Below are 21,518 nucleotides of genomic sequence, written 5' to 3'. Positions count from 1 at the left end.
TTTTGTTTGGTGAAAAAAACTCGTAATATATTCAGACTATTGACCTAATATTGAAACAATAAATACTAACGGGTTAGTAATTATTTTTTGTATTTATTATTTGGGTTATTCTGTATTTCTAATATATCCTTTTTCCTGTTCACAGTGTGTTCATATTTTTGATAAGTTCTCTCTTCCCCAGAGTATTGCACCTCATTTCAAAATTACATCCGCAGGTCTTACTTTTCTTCAAAGATAAAACCTAACCGACTTTGGTTCATTTTCGATACGTTGAAATTGTTCACATTATGAATAGCGAAAATGTAGAGGAAGGAGGCGGGCAGATGATTCTACCCACTGTGAGTGCCGATCAAAAATATTTCGAAAATATACCACGTAATATCCAGTAAATGTTGCATGTTGTTCATCGTGGATACATTTTATTGTCTTGTTGTTAATTGCAGTACTTTATTATATTATGAACAGGAATAATGAAAAACTTAATATCTTGTACGATCAATGTGATACCTTTAATCCTTCCAGCTGCTAACTTGTGCAAATCCCAAATTCCCTGAAAACTTAGAATACTGCCTCCTATTTGGGGTGGTGTATTAAAATCTGCTTAAAATTCTTCATTGTGTCCAGAAGAGAACGGATTAGCCAGTGAATGCTCCTCTCTCTCTCTCTCTCTCTCTCTCTCTCTCTCTCTCTCTCTCTCTCTCTCTCAAGAACTCACTGCAGCCACTGTTTCACAGGCCTGCTTCACACTGGTATCTCTCCTACATGTTCCACTGTTACTGTTACCCTGATACCTTAAGAATGTAGAATTCCCAGTTATCATGGTGTAACATGAAGAGAAAATAAAATAAAACCCCTGTATATAAGCTAAACATAAATTACTTAAAGAAAGAAAAATATTCTTGCATCCAAGTAAAATATATGTCAAAAAAAGTGTTTGTTGAACTGAATGGTAGAAGAAGGAATGTATTACAGTTGTGATACGAAAAAAATTGCTAAGTAAGACAGAAAGAATTAGTCATAAGAAATTGTATGTGAGAGGCTAGATATTAAAATATTAAGTAAATTCATAGAAAAATTTTGGAAGGGGATTAATTTAGAGGCTAGCAAAAGAAAAACAATAGACTATCACTCAGGGTCAATTCCCGGATTTAGACATCGTCACGTGCTCGCCGCCCTCAAGATGTTTGGCAGAAAAACGCCACCCTAATTGGTCGGTGAAGTCGAATCCAGTAAGGGGAGGAGAAAAGAAATTAAAGAAGGTGCCGGTAGGGATCAAGGGTTTGAACCCCCCCCCCCCAGGAGGCTTTTTTTCCCCAGATAGTTTCTTCACGAGCTCCTTCGCATAGGTTTCACGTGGTTTTCCTGAGTGGCGGGATTGGAGTTATCTCCACCATCACAACAAGGAAACAAAAGTGAGCGGGATTTCGATTCCATATTTCCTATGGTAAGAAACGAGGAATGCCATTTAGCTATAGGGTATTATCTGTGTGTTTCTTCGTCCAGTGACAATTACGAAAAAAAAAAAGGGAAATCTGTAAAGAAGTCGGTGTCCACGTGGTGAGTTTCACAGCCATGGTATAGATGATTCTAAAGTGTGTTCTTAATTCAAGTACGAAAAGTAAAGATCGTATAAGCACAGTTTAATGCCAAAAGAAAGAACTTAGCAGTGACCGATTATAGGAGAGATCATACCAGGATAGTTCAATCGGAAAAAGATAGAGGCCAATATAGAAAACTCAAGAGAAAAAGGTACTGTAAAAAATCTCGTGTTAACTGAAAATCGTCTGTAATTGTAATCATTATTCTATTACTGAACTGTTGAAGAGACTAAGGAAATTTATACTAGGACCTTAGTACCAGACTGATTATAATGAAAGTATGCTTGCTAATATTAATATTATGTAAGTAATTCATGTGTCCTGAGAATTATGCATGTGTATTGTAACGTATAGGAAAGTTTTAAATGTCAAAGTTATGTGTTAACACAGTGAGAGGATAAGTTAATCTACATAGTTTAAATAGTTAAATAGAGTGAACTGATCGCATATGTCCAGGTGCTACAGCGTATAGCATATATTCAGACTAATATAGGGTTAACTAAGGTGTTAATTGGATCTGGGATTATACATATGATTGTATGAGTTGAATTTGTTATGGCGGCATGTTCGCAATACCCATATAGGATCTTAGCCAAATACTTGTGATAAGCTAATGTTATTTTGTAAATGTTTTCTTAGTATTGAATTGAATTATATTAGAAATTGAACTGTACCATGCCAATGAGTTTAATAAACCTTTGTTCATTGATAAAACAGTTGTCTGAAATTGCTGCCCAATGCACCACTTGAAAAACGTACGAACCTAATCACGCGGGAGAGGAGAATATTTAAATGAATAACGAGATAAAGTGTCACGACTGCAATATTGTTTCACATTCAGACATATTTTAGTAACTGCTCCTTGTTTTTGTATTTAATATCTCAAACTAAATGTCCCAAAAGGTGCAGTATAATATAAATATTAGGGACACTAAGGGGAGAAATAGCTTAAATATTTGTTTTTTGGGGTGATATCTCGTGCATAGATAATAGTTGAATATAGACATAGATAAGCAGAATTTCACTAGATAGAATAATAACCATAAATTGGGACACGACACCACCATTATTTCACTCAAGTGACATGTATCGTATCTCTTCGCTTTCCACTGAGAATAATAAAAGAAAGCGGCTGTTCGATAATCTTTTTGCAGCAAAACATTAATCCTAAGTTTCTTACTCTTTGTCTTCAATCTATATGTTTCTGTTGTGAGGAATATCCTTTCTACAAGACGTACAACCACAACCTTTTCAAGAAACGATCCACATTCATATCTAGAAAGATATCGCATAAAGGGTCACATTTATTCACGAGGCAGTAATTTTGTGTAGAATTATTTTTTCTTTCGGTTTCTCCCTTTTGAAAGCATTGCTGACCATTGCCCGCACATGACATTAAATAAATTAACCTCTTTAAATAAATAAAATATTGCTATTTTATTATTAAAATTAATTAACAAATAAAATAAGCTTTTCTTACATATCAGTATAATAATATGCAGAATATAAAAAAGAAGATTGAGATGCTGATGATCCTTACATATGTGTGTGTTTCTGATGACATCAACACAGAGGGTCGAAACGTCGAATATTATTCTCTTAATTAAAAGAAAGAATTTTCATAATCAATGGAGAGTTGACCCACATTCAATGCAGCCACTACGGTAAGATGAAAACACGTGCTTCTGTGTTCATGTGTACCGCTTTCCATATTAATTAATCGGTTAGACTTTCTAAAGCGATGCAGAGACAACATCTTGATACCTAACTGCATTAAGCTAAAAAGGAAGTTTACTTCAGCTAGAATGGGAGCATTATGCAGGTATTTCCTTGTATAATATAATTTGGTTATAAAATATAAATAATAATATATAATTATAGAGGAGAGTGCACTAAAATATTTTTTGGGGAGACGGATAGATAGTTTTTAATCAAGATATCAATGAATCTCGCGATTTGCAGAATAATAATTTTCTTGTTTGTTTTTCAATAATTGCGCGAATTAACCTGATGATCTGCAGAATTATTCCTTAGAATACAATGTAGATTTAGTGCACTGCTTCGTTTTGTGACTTGAATTGCAACAAACAAATTATAATAAGGGCGAAAAATGAAAGAAAGGACTAGAAAACAGTCAGTTATTCAAAAATGAAAACAAATATACTGTAAATCATAAAAGCGACCGACAATATGCACATATAGAGTACAAAAGGTAACAGAAGTAGGGTGGACACTTCTGAAAAGATCAAGATAAGATAAGGAATCGTGACGTCATTGGTTGATAAGAAGATGACGTCTTTGTGTGTGTGACGTCATGTGTTTGAAATGTTTGGAATTTCCCTGAGGGCATATGTGTCAATGGGTTCAGTTCTTGTGTTTTGTTCGCGTATGGAATTATGGGTGAAGACTAGAGATAAGGATTCTTGTACTGATTTGTGAGGCACTTTGAACAAGATCAAGATAAGATAAAGGAACCGTGTCGTTTTGCATTGGTTTCAGATGTAGATAAGTGACATCATTTGCTTAGTTGGAAATAAGTCACGTCATTGTTTTGAATGGAAAAGGGAGCTTTCCAATCTAGTGGATAAGGATTCGTGTCATGATTGGTGGGACACTTCTGACAAGATCAAGACAAGATAAGAAATCGTGACGTGATATGTTTGATTATTGGTATCAGATGTAGTCCTAAGTGACGTATATAATGTTGTAACTTCTATTTCATCATTACTGATTTTTATTATTTCTGGTTGGGCATAGCGATTGAACTTGGTTATTCTTTAGATGTTCATATTTAACCTACCTGCCGGATAATGTGGATGAAATAGTGACACCAAATTGCACTTCTTATCCATGTTATTCAATGGGTTTTAGAGCTTCGTATCCAGATTTAGCTCGACATCTATAGACGTCATGGCCAGTTGCGGGGTTTTGACAACTATTTTGTTAGCAATGTGGAGTTCATGGTTATAAGTCTGTAAATGATGTGCACTAGAAAAGATTACATCGTAATCTTTTCTAGTGCACATCATTTACAAACTTCTACGTCTGCAAAGCATAAATGCTTAAATACCTTCCATTAATTTTCAGACCGTTTTCTGAACAATCAAGATGTTTGAATATTTCTTACAGGCTGATCTGAATAAATTGAGATTTTGTGTTAATTTTTCTGAGTGGCTGGCTTTCTATAATAGAGAGGATTCTATTGAAACCAACTGTTGCTGATGCATTAGTGTATGATGTAATGGTATCCTAACATATTCCGCTCACACTTGCTGATTTCGTGCAATATTTAAAGACTTACAAGTTTTTACTAAATCAAAGAATCATCACGTAAACCACGAACCAAAACGCAATGCTACTTGGTATTGATTACGCCGTTCAATATTCTCTTGTATAACTTGAATATGATCCATTGTGCTAAAGTCACCACACAGAAGATGGCTTTTGAATAATGGTGGCTTGCACAAAACCTATTTGCTCAAACTTTTGTAAATAGTTTATAAACCGATAGTAGACTGATGCTTCAGTCAGCAATATTTACAAATGTCATACCAAATGCAGACCAAAACAAAACTGAAAGGGTAAAGAAATGGAACACTGCAGCATTTCAAAATAGAGAAATAATTGATAAATAAGAAAATAAAAGATAATAATAATAGATTCTGATAGAGTAGAAGTTCAAGGTATGGGTAACACATGTTCGCAATGGATTTGTAAACTTCTCTTTTACTATCACTCTATATCCAAAATCAAGCCTTGTCCTCTTGAATTTGATGCGTCCAACCATGTTTATTCCAAAACTTCCTTCTCCATTCCATTTTGGAGATTTGTGAACGATATGTACTTTAAGCGTCAGTTTATATGTGTGGAAAGCAATATTTACAAACCAGAACACACTTTCCCTTCTGTTAATACGAGTAAGATCCATCTCATAAATAAATCTAGAAAATACTCCTTCCATCCTTACGAGGCTAAAGCAGTTACTCAGAGAGAAGCACAAAATAATTTTCAATACTTGGATTTTAGGTTTATTCAGATGTTTCAATTGTAGATGTGATTCTTGCTTGTGAATGAAATTAAATGCATAATAGAGTAAAATTAACAATATTTTTATTTAAATCAAATATTTATTTATATTAGATGAGAGATTTATATATGTATTAATTAATCCATGCACAAATTCCATAAAAATGGGACATCATTTTGCAGGACGCACTCCTCTGAGACCAGTCAGTTATATTTTGCCTCATTCTGAAAATAAGCAAAGGTATTATTAAAAGAATAATCTATCAGCATTTCTTTTACACTGCATGAATGAAATATATTTGACAAATAAGAATATGGAAATATGGATGTCAAACTTTATTAATTTAATTAGGCAAAGCAATAATGATATTGTTATGTTAAGAGGTTGCAGTATACTCCACATACAATAATATTAGTTTATTCCATCTTTCATTGACTAATTTCTTTACTACAATGAGAGATGTCATCAGCATGATTTAAAACATAACCATCACACTTGCAAACTTACACGCAAAGATGAAATTGATTTTTCTGTACTGAACACACACCATAAAGACTGAAATAAGAAAATGATGCCATCCCTGAAAGTTGATATATACAAATGCTATATGTATCTGGTTATTTATAATACATTAGAATTGTGCATTTACAACGCATGTTCTAATATTAACAGTGATGATTACACAGAATTTTTTTTGAGTGAATAACTAATATAATAATAATAGTTTGGGAGGTATTTTTGATTTCTCCCCCGAAGCCTTGCAGACCTTATTAAACATATTTCATTTCCCCCTTCGATATGTTCATAATAATACAATAGTTTCCTGTTATGAAATTTAATTTATTGTATTATTAAATTCAATGGCATTCATCTCTGCAATGATCATAAAATATTTCTTGGAAGTGGTGCACACCCTCCAGACAGAAGATAAAAATCTAGAAGGCCTGTAATATTTTGTTTAAATGATAATCAGTAGTTCAGTTCGAAAGGAGCGAATTCCTATAGCAGTTTTGTTCTGATTTTGTTTCCTTTAATCTCAATGTTTTCCAGTCAACAAACGAATTAAACCCAGAAAAATTTATTCTGTCGTAAAACAAATTTGTGTGTTCATCAAATATTATAGACAAGAAGGAAATTGTATTCTGATGAAAAAGAAGGAACTCATGTTTTAGAGAATTGTAAAGCGAACAGGTTTTGTTTTTCTGCTCATGGATAATTTTTGGAGCAGAGCGCTTTTTCTACCACACTAAGGTAGAACAAGAATATTTCTTTCTTTCACTTTAAGGAAAGATATTTGTTTTGCAAAAAAATTTTACCTTTGAATTAGAGCGGGATGACTCTCATTTTGGAAGCAACTGTATTGGAAATCCGGAGTTGTCCATGTAACTTACATATTATTCTACATATTCTGCCCAAAATGTTACAATGTTACTTGTTACAATGCTGCTGCTGCATCATTTGCAATCCACTGAGAAAAACGTCTTTTCCTTGTTGCACAAACCAGTTCTGAGCTGCAGATATGACTTGATTATCTGTGGTAAGCTGTGTTGCTTTGAAGTGTTTCTTTAAATTTGGGAACAGAAAATTGTCAGGTGGGGCCAGGTCTTCCGAATACGGTGGGTGAGGCAGACATTGAAAGTCCAAGTTGTATTGTCTGTTAGGTTTTATGAGAAGTGTGAGCAGGCGCGTTGTCCAGCAAAATGAACAAGCCTCTGCGCAGTTTTCTGCGGTGTTTTAACTTTAGTACCTCCTTTAGTTCCTTCAGAGCTGCTGACTAAACTGATGCTGTAACAGATTCACCTTTTTGAGGTACTTTTGTAAGGATTATACCATCCATATCCCAAAGACAAATGCAAGCACCTTCCCTGCTGACTTTTGTTGGAACCTTTCCATTGACCGTTGTTTGATCTCTGAGTTATAGTCATAAAGCTATTTTTAATCAACAGTCACAATACGTGCCCAAACTTTTGCAGCTGATTTCTCTAAGTGATCCCAAATGGGATGACAGCAGACAATCACTTTTGATCAGAATTCAAACATTCGGGGACCTACTTTGCTGAGAGTTTCTAAATGTCCAAATGTTGGTGTATAATGACCCCAACTCGCTTCCTGGATATCCCCATAGTCTTTGCAATGCTCTTGGCTAGTAATCGTCTATCATCAGGGAATGTGGCATGCACTGCATCGATATTTTCAGGTGTGATCGCTGACCTTGGATCACCTGTTGTCTCAGCATGTCCATTTGAAACTTGGCCACCCATCTGGCAACCGTTGGATAGGCTAGGGCACAGTCCTTTAAAGTCACACACAATTTAGTGAATCTCAGTTGCAGACGTTACTTGCAGCACAAAACTTGATGACAGCTCGCCCCCTCTGCGTCTTCGAATTTCTTAAAAATTTTTGACATGTTTACTTACATATCCTAAAATAAAAAGAACAAATTGGTATAATTTGATGAGACAATAGGATCAAAGGGTTTTAGCATACGGTATCTTTATTGTGATTGTAACCGTTGCTTTAAGATCATTTTTGTGATAGGCCTTCTCTTCATCCTCCACCGTAATCAGAGAAGGGATTTGCAAAGAAATTTCTTTTTGCTCTTTTGTTCTTAGGTTTTAATTTTATTCCCGAAATGAATTTTGCATGAGTGTGAGAGAGAACGTCCATCTCTCATGAAATCTTTTTAAATGAATTTCATGTAAACAATTACATTTGTTTAATGTTTCCTATTTATTAAACAAAGTTTTTTTGGATTATAATTCTCTTTACTTATTTAAGAGACTACTCCCTATAAGGGAATAAGAGGCGTTAGCTTTTTTTTTAAGCTGATGTATATAAGATTTGTGGTTTGATATTTTAATTTCTTTGTTGTATTTTACAAATTCATTACTATGCTTGCATTTTTATAGACATGCCCATATATTTATTTCGTTGGTTATTCATGTTGAATTTGCATATAGATAGATCTTAAGACTTCTAATTTTTTTTAATTCTGAATAGCCCAAACTCTACTCTTTTTCAATATTTCCAAACAAGTTTTAATGCTTTACAATATAAATAAATTTTAAGCTCACATCATACAAACTAAACTAAACACACCAAAGAAGTATATATCGTAAACAACAACCCTACAAACGTCGGCCAATATAATGGGAGAGTTTTCGCGATGGGTACTAAGACCATGCAATGAATGTTTCTGCTTCGGCCTTCCGACTGTGGAACTGATTCAGCTGAATATGTAGCCAAATATTTCAAAAACGTGCGAAATACTGAAGTAAAACCTAATATTCGGCACATACCTACTTTTTGTTTCTTGCATTTGGTAGTTCCTAGAAAAACATGAACCTAAATTTCTAGGAAAAATCGAAATTTAGGTTCTTGTTTCATAATATAATATATTAGCATTTCTTTATTACAGTGGCAGTAAAGCACAATTTCTAACATTTGTTTTAGAGGAGTATTTGATTTTACACTGAAATACTAGCGATTTTCAGGTGATTTAAAGAGAGAGAGAGAGAGAGAGAGAGAAAGGCAGTTAAAATTTTTCTACCTGTGCTGATGATGTTTGCATCCTGTGTACCTCAAAGAATAATTCTCCAAGTTAATCGCCACAAAACAAATGAAAAAAAAATTGTAAATGGCACATCATTTTCTGTAGAGCCTCAATAGCTCAGTCAGTATAGGCGAAGACCTTTGGGCGGTAAAATTTATATTTTACCGAAAAAATTTATACCGTCGGTGACGTGAGGGATCTTTTTCTGGTCTCTTTCGACGAAAGGTCAGTTAGCTGGTCTCATATGGAGGTCGGGGGATTTTTCACCTGGAAACTACAGTTTTGAGTTCCCCAGAACAAGCAAATCAAGCCCGTAAACACACACAAATTACAGTCACGAATAGGTCACAGCCCTGATAAAATAGGAGGGGTTGGAGAAAGCAATGGTGGACTACACTCTGAAACAGATCTCACAAATAAGACTTTGTGGGCAACGCCTACAAAGTCACCTCGGGTTCGTTCGTTACTATGATTTTTTTGTGTGTGCGGCGATTTCGATAAGTATATCCTGTTGCTAGTATTATCCCTGAATATCATTATGATCTTCCCAGTGGATACTGTGTTCACACTCTAACCAATCATACTTTTGTTTGAATTCCTATGTAGCACGGGTTGAGAAAGTGTTTGAGTAGCAGCCAGAGTTTCTTAGCTGTGTATATGCGGTTACTGAAATGGCCCAGCAATGGTACTAAATGGGCATTATATTTCCAACCATTTGTTAGCAAGAATGACATAAAAATTATTTGAGTGCGACATAAACAAGGCTGTACCTTCTTAATAAAGTATGAACAACTAGTACTTATTTAAATTATTTAAGTTAAATTTCTGTAATTTACCTATTCACAGTCCTCGTGGTTAGCCTAGTGGCTGTGCGCTTCGCAACCATATGCCTGGGGAAGGAGTTTCCTAGGCTCGATTCCCTTCGGTGAAGTGAGGAGCTTAAGAATATTCCTCAGCCATAGCCAAGTTAGCCGGTATTGAGTAGACAGCAGGGTTTTATCCAGTTTATCCATGGCTTTTCCTCCCGCAAAACAGACAAACCGTCCCCGTGAACACACGCTTTGACAAACATGGGATACTACCGACCTATTTCGCGGGATTATCGGTTACGGAAGCTTTCGCTGTAAAATGTGTAGTCCTGCACGAAAGTGTAACATACGATGATGACCTATGTATATTGAATAAAAAGGCAGTACTTAAGTAGATTTTACTAATTGGCCAACCGTCCTAATCTCTCTTTTCAAGCTATCACCTGAACAGAATATGATGATGTTACTGTTATAACCCCCTCCCCCATGATGAGGATTTCTCCAACATAGAAAAGCATACCAAGATTATCAAACAGACTTAGGAGCCAATGGAAACATAAAACCACACAGCACTGTGGTGTGGAAAATTAAGAAGCCGAATTGACGTCTCTACCTCTGGTCACTGGTCTGCAGAGAAAACAAATACATGGGCATTCACTTCAGAAACATACCTTCTTACGTGGATAATCACTAGGAAATACCTATTCAACATTTTAAGCGAGTACTTGGAAATGGGTTGTAGTACAAGCCTCTGCTTCCGTTAGAGGGAGAGAGATCATTATCAATCAAGTATTGACTACCATCCTTTGGCATGTATTACAAATTCTAGCTCATCGAGAACATTTCGCCAAGAATATACAGTCAAAGATATCCCGTTTTATATGGACAGAACAAACTGGCTCCTACAACAAGCCTCGTCTTCTTCTTCATATGGGAGGTCAGGGCTTGGTGTCGGTTGACCACAAGATAACAAATGTTCGTACTCTGTTTTTCGTAAACAGACAGCATCATGAAAAGAAACATAAAGAGACCAAGGAATAGCGGTCCTAAAAATGACAACAGCGCATGTTCCAACACACCTGACACACACCTTCTATAGAGATGCCCTTCAAAGTTCGAAAAGCGTCGATCTACAACACACAGAGAAATCAGCTTGACTTCTGCAAATACTGAAAGAGCCCCTATTCTACATTAATACGATAAGACGTCCTCCCACTCTCCAGCATCTTTTCTTCCCTGAATAGAGTTTTCGAAGGGTAAAAGTCAGAGCCGATATTTCAGTTTTACTTGCCGTTTTTTTTTTTTTTTTCTAAATGCAGAGCATAAACAATGATCCTCACTTTATTTCGTCCTTTTATCTCATTTAAGGCTTAAGAATTTTATTTTTCTTTCTATATAAAAGACCACGAAGGATACGAAAAAGTCGTTAAAATCTCAATCTACCATATCTTCTTCTCCCAAGAGAAAGGGAAACCTATGAAATGTAAAATTTCATAAAGATGAGCTAATGAGTTCTACAAATCATCTCATTTCTCTCACAGTAGTATCAAGTGTGAATTACACTCTAGTTATGCACTAATATGCGTCACACTTTCGGTTTTCATTTCAGTCATGATACAGAAAAAATGACCGCCAAGTTACAGTACTTGACACGAAAATAGCAAACCTTCCACACATGAAGAGTGCGAAAAAACATGCAAGTTTTTAATTTCATGAATTTTTTCAATTACGTTTAGGTTATTCTTTCCAATAAATAAATTTGTAAGCAAATCGCTGCATTGATTTGGTTCAATAATAAACTTAAACGTATGAACCGTGTGCACGACAAATGTAAAACGCGATCTATTATTAAAAAAATAATAATAATTGCATTTTTCACAATGCAATTTCATTAACAAAATTAACCGGTAATTATAAACACAAAAATTAAAATTGGTGTATCATAGTATTGCCATAATATTATTTTCACAGCTCAAACATGAATTTGCTCAGATAATTCATGTTTGATCTGTGAAAGTAATCTTAGGACAGAAGTTTGTAAGTCTCAAACATATCATCCCTCTCGCTCTCTTCTGTTTGCTAGTGTCTGCAGTCTACACATTTCAGTCTGTCTTCATAATCCTGATATCATTTTTAACACTCGCCTTTGTCCTCTCTCCAATATAAAAGAATCACAACGGAAACTAGGAGACCAGACTGCGCACAATAGTCCAAGTGAGGTCTTATCAAGGCCTTGTAAAGACGCAGAATAGCATCTTTATCTTTACATGTGAATGTTCATTTCAGCATTGCAATTATCTTTTTAGTTATATTTGCAATCTTTGCGGCATAGCCCTAAACTTCAACTTCCTGTCTATTAGCATTCCAAGATCCCTAACCTCATCAGTTTTTTCTAGACTAATCCCATCAATATAATACGACATTGGAAATCTAATCATGCCGACGTGAATGACTTTACATTTTCTGACATTGAACTGACACCCATTTTCCCAGCCTACACATCCAGTCTATTCAAATCACTCTGCATGTCAGCAGCATTCCTGATTACTCTACCTATCTTTGCATCATCAGCAAATAACTGTATGTCGCTTGTCAAATCCTTCCCAATATCATTAATGCACAGATTGAATAACAGTGGACCAAGCAATGATCCTTGGGTTACACCACTTGTTACTTTAAACCTTTCAGACTCAGATCCCCCGTATACCACATTTTGATATCTGTCAGTCAGCCGTACTCTTATCCATGGTAATATTCTATAATCCAAACCCATTATCTTCAATTTATGCAGAAGTCTGCCATGCTGTATTCTGTCAAAAGCCTTAGCAAAATCCAAAAGTGTCATGGTGTATTCATTTCTCCTTGTCTAGTTCAATGGTAAGAATGTTATTGAATGGACCAAGTTGCTAAAACATTACCTTTCATTAGTAAATCCATGTTGCTCATTGCATAGTAGAGATTCCTGTCAACCCATTTCTGAATGCGGGCTCTGACCAATTTTTCCAAAATCTTCACCACCACTCCTGAGATTCTAATTGGTCGATAGTTGGATACGTCGGTCTTTACACAATCCTTGTGGAATGGAATTACCATACATTCCTTCCATTCCTGCGGAATTTCCCTGTTACGAGACTCATATTATGCATGCTGACCAGTTCAGCTGAACAATCTTTTAGCACTCGCGCTGATATCCCATCAGTCCCTATTGCTGAATTATTATTCAGATTGTGTAACATCTGCAATATTTCTTTCTCATACACCTGAGTTTCTTCACCTAGTGAGGAGGTAAACAGTGAGTTCAATGTTTATTACCTGATTTCCGTTATTTTCTGACTTACCTGATTCCGTGATTTGTTTTTCCCTTATTGTGCTGCTTAATTTTCTTTTTTCTCATTTAAATGTCCCTCAGTATATATATCTATATATATATATAACTTCCAAATCTGAATTTGCTATTCACTTTATTTACCATTTATTAACAAGTAATAAAAAGTAATACCTATAAGAGATTCACAATTCTAATAAATTTGTTTAGCTCTAATTAGAAATGAAACAAAGATGTGGTATATTTATGAAGAAATCTATTAAATTATAGAAAGTCATCTCAGTTCAATACCACTTAATTACTATTTTACTTACCCCTGCATCTTCAGTGCATGTCAGACCAGGGACAAAATCTTTCTTCTCCTAAATTACAGCCGTCTCCTAAGAGAAATTTAAGATAAAAATTATAGCATTACTTCAGTACGATGTAAGACGATTTGTTAGATGGTGTAATTATGACATTCAGTAAGATGATATCATTATCTAAAGATATTAACTACCAGAGAAATTTCGTTTTCTCTCTCTGGCAAGATTACAATATTTCATGCCCTATAAACAGAAGAATAGCAACCTTATAAATCTTTATAATTTGTTGATCATGAGATTTGTAAACACTGTATGACCTCTCTATAACTGAGGGTTTTGAAAGTTTCGCAGAGGGACATTAGTTAGTTGGATCTCTAGTGTCTGACAGTTCATCATCATCCAGTCTCTAAAGAACACGAGTCTTTCAATGGTCAGTGCCTTTGTTCGAGAATGTTTAATGGCAATCTGGATGAGAAGATATGGGATAATTCGAATATAATTTACGATCCCTTAAGGGTATAAGGAGGGCCAACTGATATCTGTTCGAAGAAGTGTACAGGGAGGGGTAGGGGTGAGGTGGGCTAGGAAGAGAGAGCGTGACGTATTAGTAGCTCTCTTGTATCGAACCAGCAGGCCTGGAGAAAAGGTAAGTAACGGAGGGGAGGGGAGAGTGGGTGTGTAAGTGGTGGAAAGGTAGATATTCGTTGCCCCCAAGAGTTTTTCCCCAGTCTGGAAGTTCAAGCATCACCACTTCAACACTTTTCCCAGTGTTGAAGTGGTCGATGAGCGGCTCGGCTCAGGGGAAGGTGTCTGTCTGTCTCTGAGTGGGGCCATCGCTGAGATTATGACTCTGCTCTGGGATAGGTTGAGTCTTCCATTCGGCAGAGCCACCGCTGAGGGATCCTTTCCGTGGCAGGGTGAGCCTGTCACTGAGTGCAACCATCGCTGAGTAAAATGATCCTTCGGATCCCTCTCACTGTGTTTAGTGATCTGGGGGATCACTTGCTTTATTCGAGCCTTCATTCATTAATGTATTGAAACCGGGCATGGAAGTGGCCCTTCCCATAATGCATAGCATTATACATGTCTGTAAGAATATGTTCCTTGCATTATAGGATACTCAGCTGGTAGGAGATTTCTGAAAGTGAGGACAGAGTAATAAATTATGTGACTTCTCAAACGTACATACATTGTAACTGTATGAACTATATAAAGTACCTCACTCCACATAAGAAAACAAAGTATAATAAACTACGTCACTTTAAAAATAGACACGGTGTAATACACTACGTCATCTCAATTGTGTCGATGGCTCTGTAGAATGTAATTTAGTTCCCCCCTCCCGCATTACATAGCAATCTCTCTCTCTATTCCACTTTGGATCAGCTTTTCACATTTACCGTAGCTTTGTCTACATGTTTCAACAAGAAAATTCCCTCAAACATGGAAAGAAAATTTTATTCCAAGCTACTGATATAAATTAGTCGTTTCTATATTCTAAATTTCTATATTCCTGGTTGGCCTAGTGGTTAGTGTATCTGCTCTCCAGCCAAAAGGCTGCGGGTTCGAATCCCACCGTGTGCATGAATGTTTTTGATTGTCTGTGGAAAAACTAATGGTGGTGGTGGGCAGTAGATAGCGATGGTGTAGTCGGATGAGATGAAGAGTTGTAGAGTAGGTGCCTTCCCTCAATGAGTCTGGACTCCATGGATGTGTCACGTAATAATAATAATAATTCATCATCATCATAACACTAATTACGGGTATAAACCATATTGGTCTGTTCCGGTCTCATTATCTGTCCAATATCCTTTTTTTGAGTTCTACCCTGAATAATTATAATTAACACAATTAACATATTAACATAACAATTCGTAACAATTGTCTTATTATACTATAGTGCAAGGAACATATCCTTACATAACATAAATAACATAACAAATAATTTCGCAGGGGCTCACATTGATGAGTATGTAAGAAATGCATATGCAACTGTATTTAGATTTAAACTCAGCGCAATGGTAATTATTTTTGTTCTCTTTATTTACAGTTAATTAGTTGTGTAAGTACTTTTTTGAAGTTCCGTTTTATAGTAAATAAAGAAATTTCCACGAAACTTCTCATTCTTAAGATAGGAGAGGGAGAGAACAATGCAGATAGAAGTGCAGGTGGCTACATTGAATCTGATTCGCCAAGACAACGGAAAACTTTCCTGTTGTCGTCACAGACACATACATTTTCTTGTGTGATTCTTTAGTTGAACTTTACTTCTTGACTACTAAGGTTATCATATCTCTGAACGGTGGCATATTTTCGAAGTTACTGTGAAGATTTAATTTCATGTATTTGCGAGAATTTTTAATGTTTTGTTGTCATTCGTTTAACAGTGTTATAAGAGGTGTTTGTAATGGCTTCCAGAGATTGGAAAAATTCACCTAACAAAGAGGATGAACCAAATACCTCTGCTTTTTTGTGCGCGTGGGACAGCCGAGATCGAGAGCAACATTGGATCAAGAAGGAATGGACAGAAAGAGTCACATGAGAACCTGGAAGTAAAAATGTGTTACATGAAACTTTGGTCGCCCGGGAAAAAGTCCTTTTACCCATTGCTTCACATTAAGCTGGGATAAAAAGCAATTTTTCAAGGCTTTGTCGAAAGAAGGAAAGGGTTTTACATACAACTCTGCAAAATTTAAGGGATTATCTACAGCAACATTGAAAGAAGGTATTATTATCGGTACGGACATAAGGGAACTTATGAAGGATAAACTGTTTGAAGAAAAATGGAAACTATTCAAAACGGAGCGTGGAAAGCTTTGAAAGAGGTGGTGAAGAAATGTTTAGGAAATCACAAGGACCCCAACTATAAAATTATTGTGGAAGACATGCTACAGAAATTCAAGGATTTAAGATGCTCCCTGAGATTAAAAGTTCACTTTCTCAACTCTCATTTGGACTACTTTCCTGAGAATCTGGAAATTGTCAGCGAAGAGCAAGGAGAGCAATTCCACCAATACATCAAGGAAGGTGGAAAACAGCAATCAGGGCAGGTCGAATGTCAACTTGCACAAAGATAACCCCGGAAAAGAATTTCAGTAAAATTTTTTGAAAAAGTTCAAAAGGAAGCTTTGAAGGTAAACGAAAAAGACACCACAATGAAATATAAAGCATCTACAAAAGTTGAATCTTTAATTACTTTATTTAAATTTTTTCCTAAACTTTTATTCCAAAAATGTTTACCGAAAATTTTAAATACGTTATTTTACTTAATATAATGCGTTGTAAAGTTATTTTACTGTAATTTTGATATAAATTTTGTGAAAAATCCTTCTGTGATAGAAAAAAGTGGAAGAGATATTTGAAATCAGCAGTCAAAAATAAACCACAAATAGCTAATAGTTTCCAGACACCTTTTCATGACTCGAATTTTGCAGGCCTGTGTTATGTTTCCTGTCAGTTAGAACATTAACACTAATTTTGATATCTTTTACTTATTGCAAGACTTCTTCGATTGATAAATTATTATATTTAACACAATCCACATCCTCGATAAGTTTTTTGTTACTTCTTCGTTCTGCTTATCAAACTGTTCTTGGACAAGATCTGCTAAGCTGGCTTTTATAGTTTCGAAATCGTTTTCTAGTTCAAATCATGGGATTTACCTGTATTATTTGCCTGTTCCGTTCATCGTCTAATTCTGACTTCGACATAATCAGCTTCATTGTTACTTTTTATCCTACCATGGGCGGCAGTGTTTCTTTGTTCTCCCTGCAGCATAAACAATTCCATTCCTCGAATATTGCATTGGATTTACTTTGCCGGGATGTTTCTAAAAGGCCGGTGCACGTAAAGTGAAGATTCGCAAGGCATTTTCTACTGGTTCTATGATTTCTGATGGAAATCATAGAACCAGTAGAAAATGCAGAAAAATGTAGAAACATTGATAATCCTTCAGGCATTTTTTACACTTCATGGCTCACCTTTCTTCTCTTGAGCAACGGTGGTGTGATTGTAAAAATGGTGACATCCCTCGATCGTCGCTCGTTGGTGAACTCCGTCCACCCGGTGTTCGATTTTAAGCAATTCAAAATTTGTATTTTACTCAGCAGATTTCGATGAATCATACATCGCTGTCTTCGGTTTGATATGCAGAATTACTTTGCATCACTCTTAAATTGAAAAGAGGAGTTAGAACCACTTTAAAACTGTAAGAACGGACGCAGCGATATCACCGAATGCTCATTCGTATGCCTACACAGTGCCCTCCTGTTATTAATAATAATAAAGGTGCCTCCGTAGTTCCGTTGGTATAAATGAATGGCTTTATTTAGGAAGACACGATTTAATCCTTTGCGTAAAGGTATGAATTTTTATCAGTCCCCTTCAACGCATGGCCAGTTAGCCACACTCATATGGGGATGGAAGGGTTTTGCTCTCAGAAACTTGGGTGTTTGAATTCTAAAACCAGTTTCTCAAATTCACATATCTACAGACACAAAACACGTAACCAGATGAGGAAGCAATTGGAACCAGATAAAGAAACCAATTTTACCACACCAACCATTCGTTTGAGAAATAGGAGGATAAATGAGTATAATAATTATAATTATCATTATAATTACTATTATTATTTGACGTAAGTGTCTTTAATTATCAATGTAAGAATTCAATGTTAGCAAGAATTTATGCTGATATAGTTTGCCAGTGACTGAATCATGGAGATTGAATATTATTAATTATGTTACACTGCAATTTGCAAAAAGCTGATATGTATTCTGATGGGAAGGTTCAAAAAGATAAAATTGGCAAACATGTCTTGATGGTAATCGCTCATGAATTTCATGAATAGGATGTTTGGGAGAACAAATGCAAGATACTACGAAAGAAACGAGAACTCATTTTCATGTAAATTATTTTCCAATTTAGTTTCCTATCGTAAAATATGCAAATATTAAATTTTGTACTTGATACTTGTACTTGTTGTTTTTTTAATATTGTTTTCATTCTTTCTTTATTTTCTAGCTCTTATTATAATTTATTTGTTCTAATTAAGGTCACAAAATGAACCCGTGAAGTAACTCAACATTGTTTTTTAAGGAATACTTAGAATACTTCTGAAAATCATCAGGTAGTTCTTCAACCATTTAAAAACGAACAAAAAGGTAATCCTCTTCAAATCTCCAGATTCGTTGATACCTTGGTTACAAAATAGCTTTATTGCTGTTCAACAATTATTGATCTTTTACTGTATTCCTTCAAAAGCACAGATATGACTATAATAATAATAATAATAATAATAATAATAATAATAATAATAATAATAATAATAATAATATTATTATTATTATTATTATTATTATTATTATTATTATTATTATTATTATTATTATTATTTTATTCACATAATTGATACACAGTCAAAACAAGATATCATATAAATAAAAATATGGTGATTCAGAACAATTCAGATTCTACCTAAGAATCTAAGAATAGCCCGTCAGATAGCGTCGTAAAATATGAACTGTTCCAAGTAATGCTGTTTTTTGTAGGTCATATGAGGTCACTTCATTGATTTTTAATTGCTGTAAATAGTTGGAGAGCTTCTTTGAAGTTGCACCAAGTGCACCGATAACTATTGGGATGACTTTGGTGTGTTTAAGCCACAGTCGACCAACTTCGGTTGCCAGATCTCAATATTTAGTAATTTTTTCCAGTTGTTTGTTGTTAATGTTGTTATCACTGGGTACTGCAATATCGATAATCCAAACCTGTCGATGTTCGATAATTGTGATGTGAGGTCTATTGTGTTCCAAATGTCTATCAGTTTGTATTCTAAAGTCCAGAGAATTTTTGCTGTTTCGTTTTCCAATACAGTCTGTATTTTATGCTGCCACCAGTTATCAGAAGTAGGAAAGCGATATTTGTTGCAACATGCCAATGAACTATTTTGGCCACTTGATCATGGCGGTATTTATAGTCAGTTTGAGATATTTTGCTGCAGGCACTGATTAGATGTTCTACAGTCTTATCTTTCTGATCGCATAATCTGCATTTGCTGTTATTATTGATGTTCAAAATTTTTGCTTTGATTGCATTAGTTTGTAATGCCTGTTCTTGAGCTGCCAGAATAAATCCTTCTGTTTCTTTTTTAATGTATCCGTGTTGTATCCATTGCCGTGTCTTGTTAACGTCAATTTTGTCTTCAATATCTCGAAGAAATTGGCGATGCAAGGGTTTATTTTTCCAGCGCACATATCGGATATTTTGTTGTTTTTTTTGTAATCGGATTTGTTTCCTGTTGCTTTTAGAAGGCTCTCTTGTGTAATTGCTTGAAGCATTGGCTCAGAGCTATTGTTGATGTAATTTCTTAAACCAATTTCTTCTTCTTCCACAGTCTGTCTCACTTGCAGTGGACGCTGTCCACCTATTCTCTTCGGTAGGTACAACCAGTCAACATCACTTGGTGGATGTAATTCGTTATGCATAGTCGTTAGTTTTCTAATTTTGCGGTGTAGTTTGTCCAGGTCTTTTTTTGTCCAAAGTATTATGCCAGCTCTGTATCGAATCACTGGTATAGCCCAAGAATACATTGCTCTAATTGTGTTTAATACATTTCGTTTTGTTTCCAGAATATTTCTAACTCTTTTAATGTATTCTCATGCTGCCTGTTGTTTAACGTGCGAGTGGAGAATGTCATTGGCTTCTAATATTCCTAAGTATTTATAGTGTTCGCCAGCTGAAATTGCTTTTATATATTTCTCTTTATCAAAGTTAAAATCGCTAGTGTCATTAATTTTTCCTCGTTTATTAGATAAAATTGCGCATTTATCTAAACCAAATTCCATTTAGATGTCCTGTCTGAAAATACGAACTGTGTTCAGTAAAAGTCTATTTGCTGGGCCGATTTTCCATATAGATTCAAGTTATCCATACACAACAGATGGGAAATTTTAATATTATATTTAGGAATTTCATATCGAAGTTTTGTTTTCTTCAGAATCATAGATAAAGGTATCAAAGAAATGTTGAAGAGCCATGGTGACAAGGAATCGCCTTGGAAAATTCCACGTTTAATGCTGATATTCCAAATCGTTCATTAATCACTATTAATGTTGTTTTCCATGATTTCATAGCAGTAGCCAGAAACTATCATATATTTTTGATTATTATTTATTATTATAGCGGATTATTTTTAGTGATATTAGGATCCAGGAGTGTGGGAGGGAATCGAATGCTCTCTTGAAGTCTATCCATACCATGTTTAAATTAGTTTTTCGTCTTTTTGACTTTCTGAGAATCATTTTATTAATAAGGATTTGGTCTTTTGTTCTTCCAGATTTTTTAAAATTGCCTTTTTGTTCAATCCGATAAATCTGATTATCTGATAAGAAGTAGTATATGAAATTTGCTATAATTGCAGTCAACAGCTTAAGCATAGTCGGGAGGCATGTTATTGGACGATAGTTATTTGGATCTGCACACTTATCCTTATCTTTCATGAAGAGAAAAGTGCGATCAGATATCATCCAGTCTTCCGATGAGCCTGACTTCAACAAATTTATTATTATTATTATTATTATTATTATTATTTATTATTATTATTATTATTATAGCGGACACTGGACTACATACTTCAAAAATATTTTACCAAGCAAGGGACACAAAAACAGAGAAAAACTACAAGTTCCTGTGGGCTAAGGATTCACAGATATTTTTGAGAGAGAATTAAAACACTCGAGTATACATAATTACAAGTGAATCCGACTTACACAGCCTACCAATATAAAACACTAAACCTTCACATCTTTAAGAACAAGATTAGAAATCACATAAAAACTATATAATGGAGATCTCAAACATAGGCCAACATATCCAGTCAGACAACATAAACTTCAAGGTCT

General features: G+C 35.1%; 1 protein-coding gene across 1 annotated transcript in view; it reads right to left on the bottom strand.

Annotated features, from left to right (window-relative positions):
• Nucleotides 1-5,691: 5,691 nt before the first annotated feature.
• LOC150092074 (uncharacterized) overlaps nt 5,692-21,518 on the bottom strand; it is a 117,063-nt gene continuing 101,236 nt past the window's right edge. The window contains exons 7-8 of the mRNA XM_090415330.1: nt 13,627-13,692; nt 5,692-5,849 (exon numbers count right to left, since the gene is read on the bottom strand). Coding sequence (XP_090271456.1) covers nt 13,675-13,692 — 18 coding nt within the window. The 3' untranslated portion in view covers nt 5,692-5,849; nt 13,627-13,674. The remainder of the gene's footprint in view (nt 5,850-13,626; nt 13,693-21,518) is intronic.

The sequence above is a fragment of the Typopeltis vanoorti genome, unplaced genomic scaffold (assembly GCF_054136105.1).
Source record: "Typopeltis vanoorti isolate ZY-2024b unplaced genomic scaffold, IOZ_Tvanoo_1.0 HiC_scaffold_82, whole genome shotgun sequence".
NCBI lineage: Eukaryota > Metazoa > Arthropoda > Arachnida > Uropygi > Thelyphonidae > Typopeltis > Typopeltis vanoorti.
Note: the sequence above shows the minus strand (reverse complement) of the source record. Positions and strands in the feature narration are given on the sequence as shown.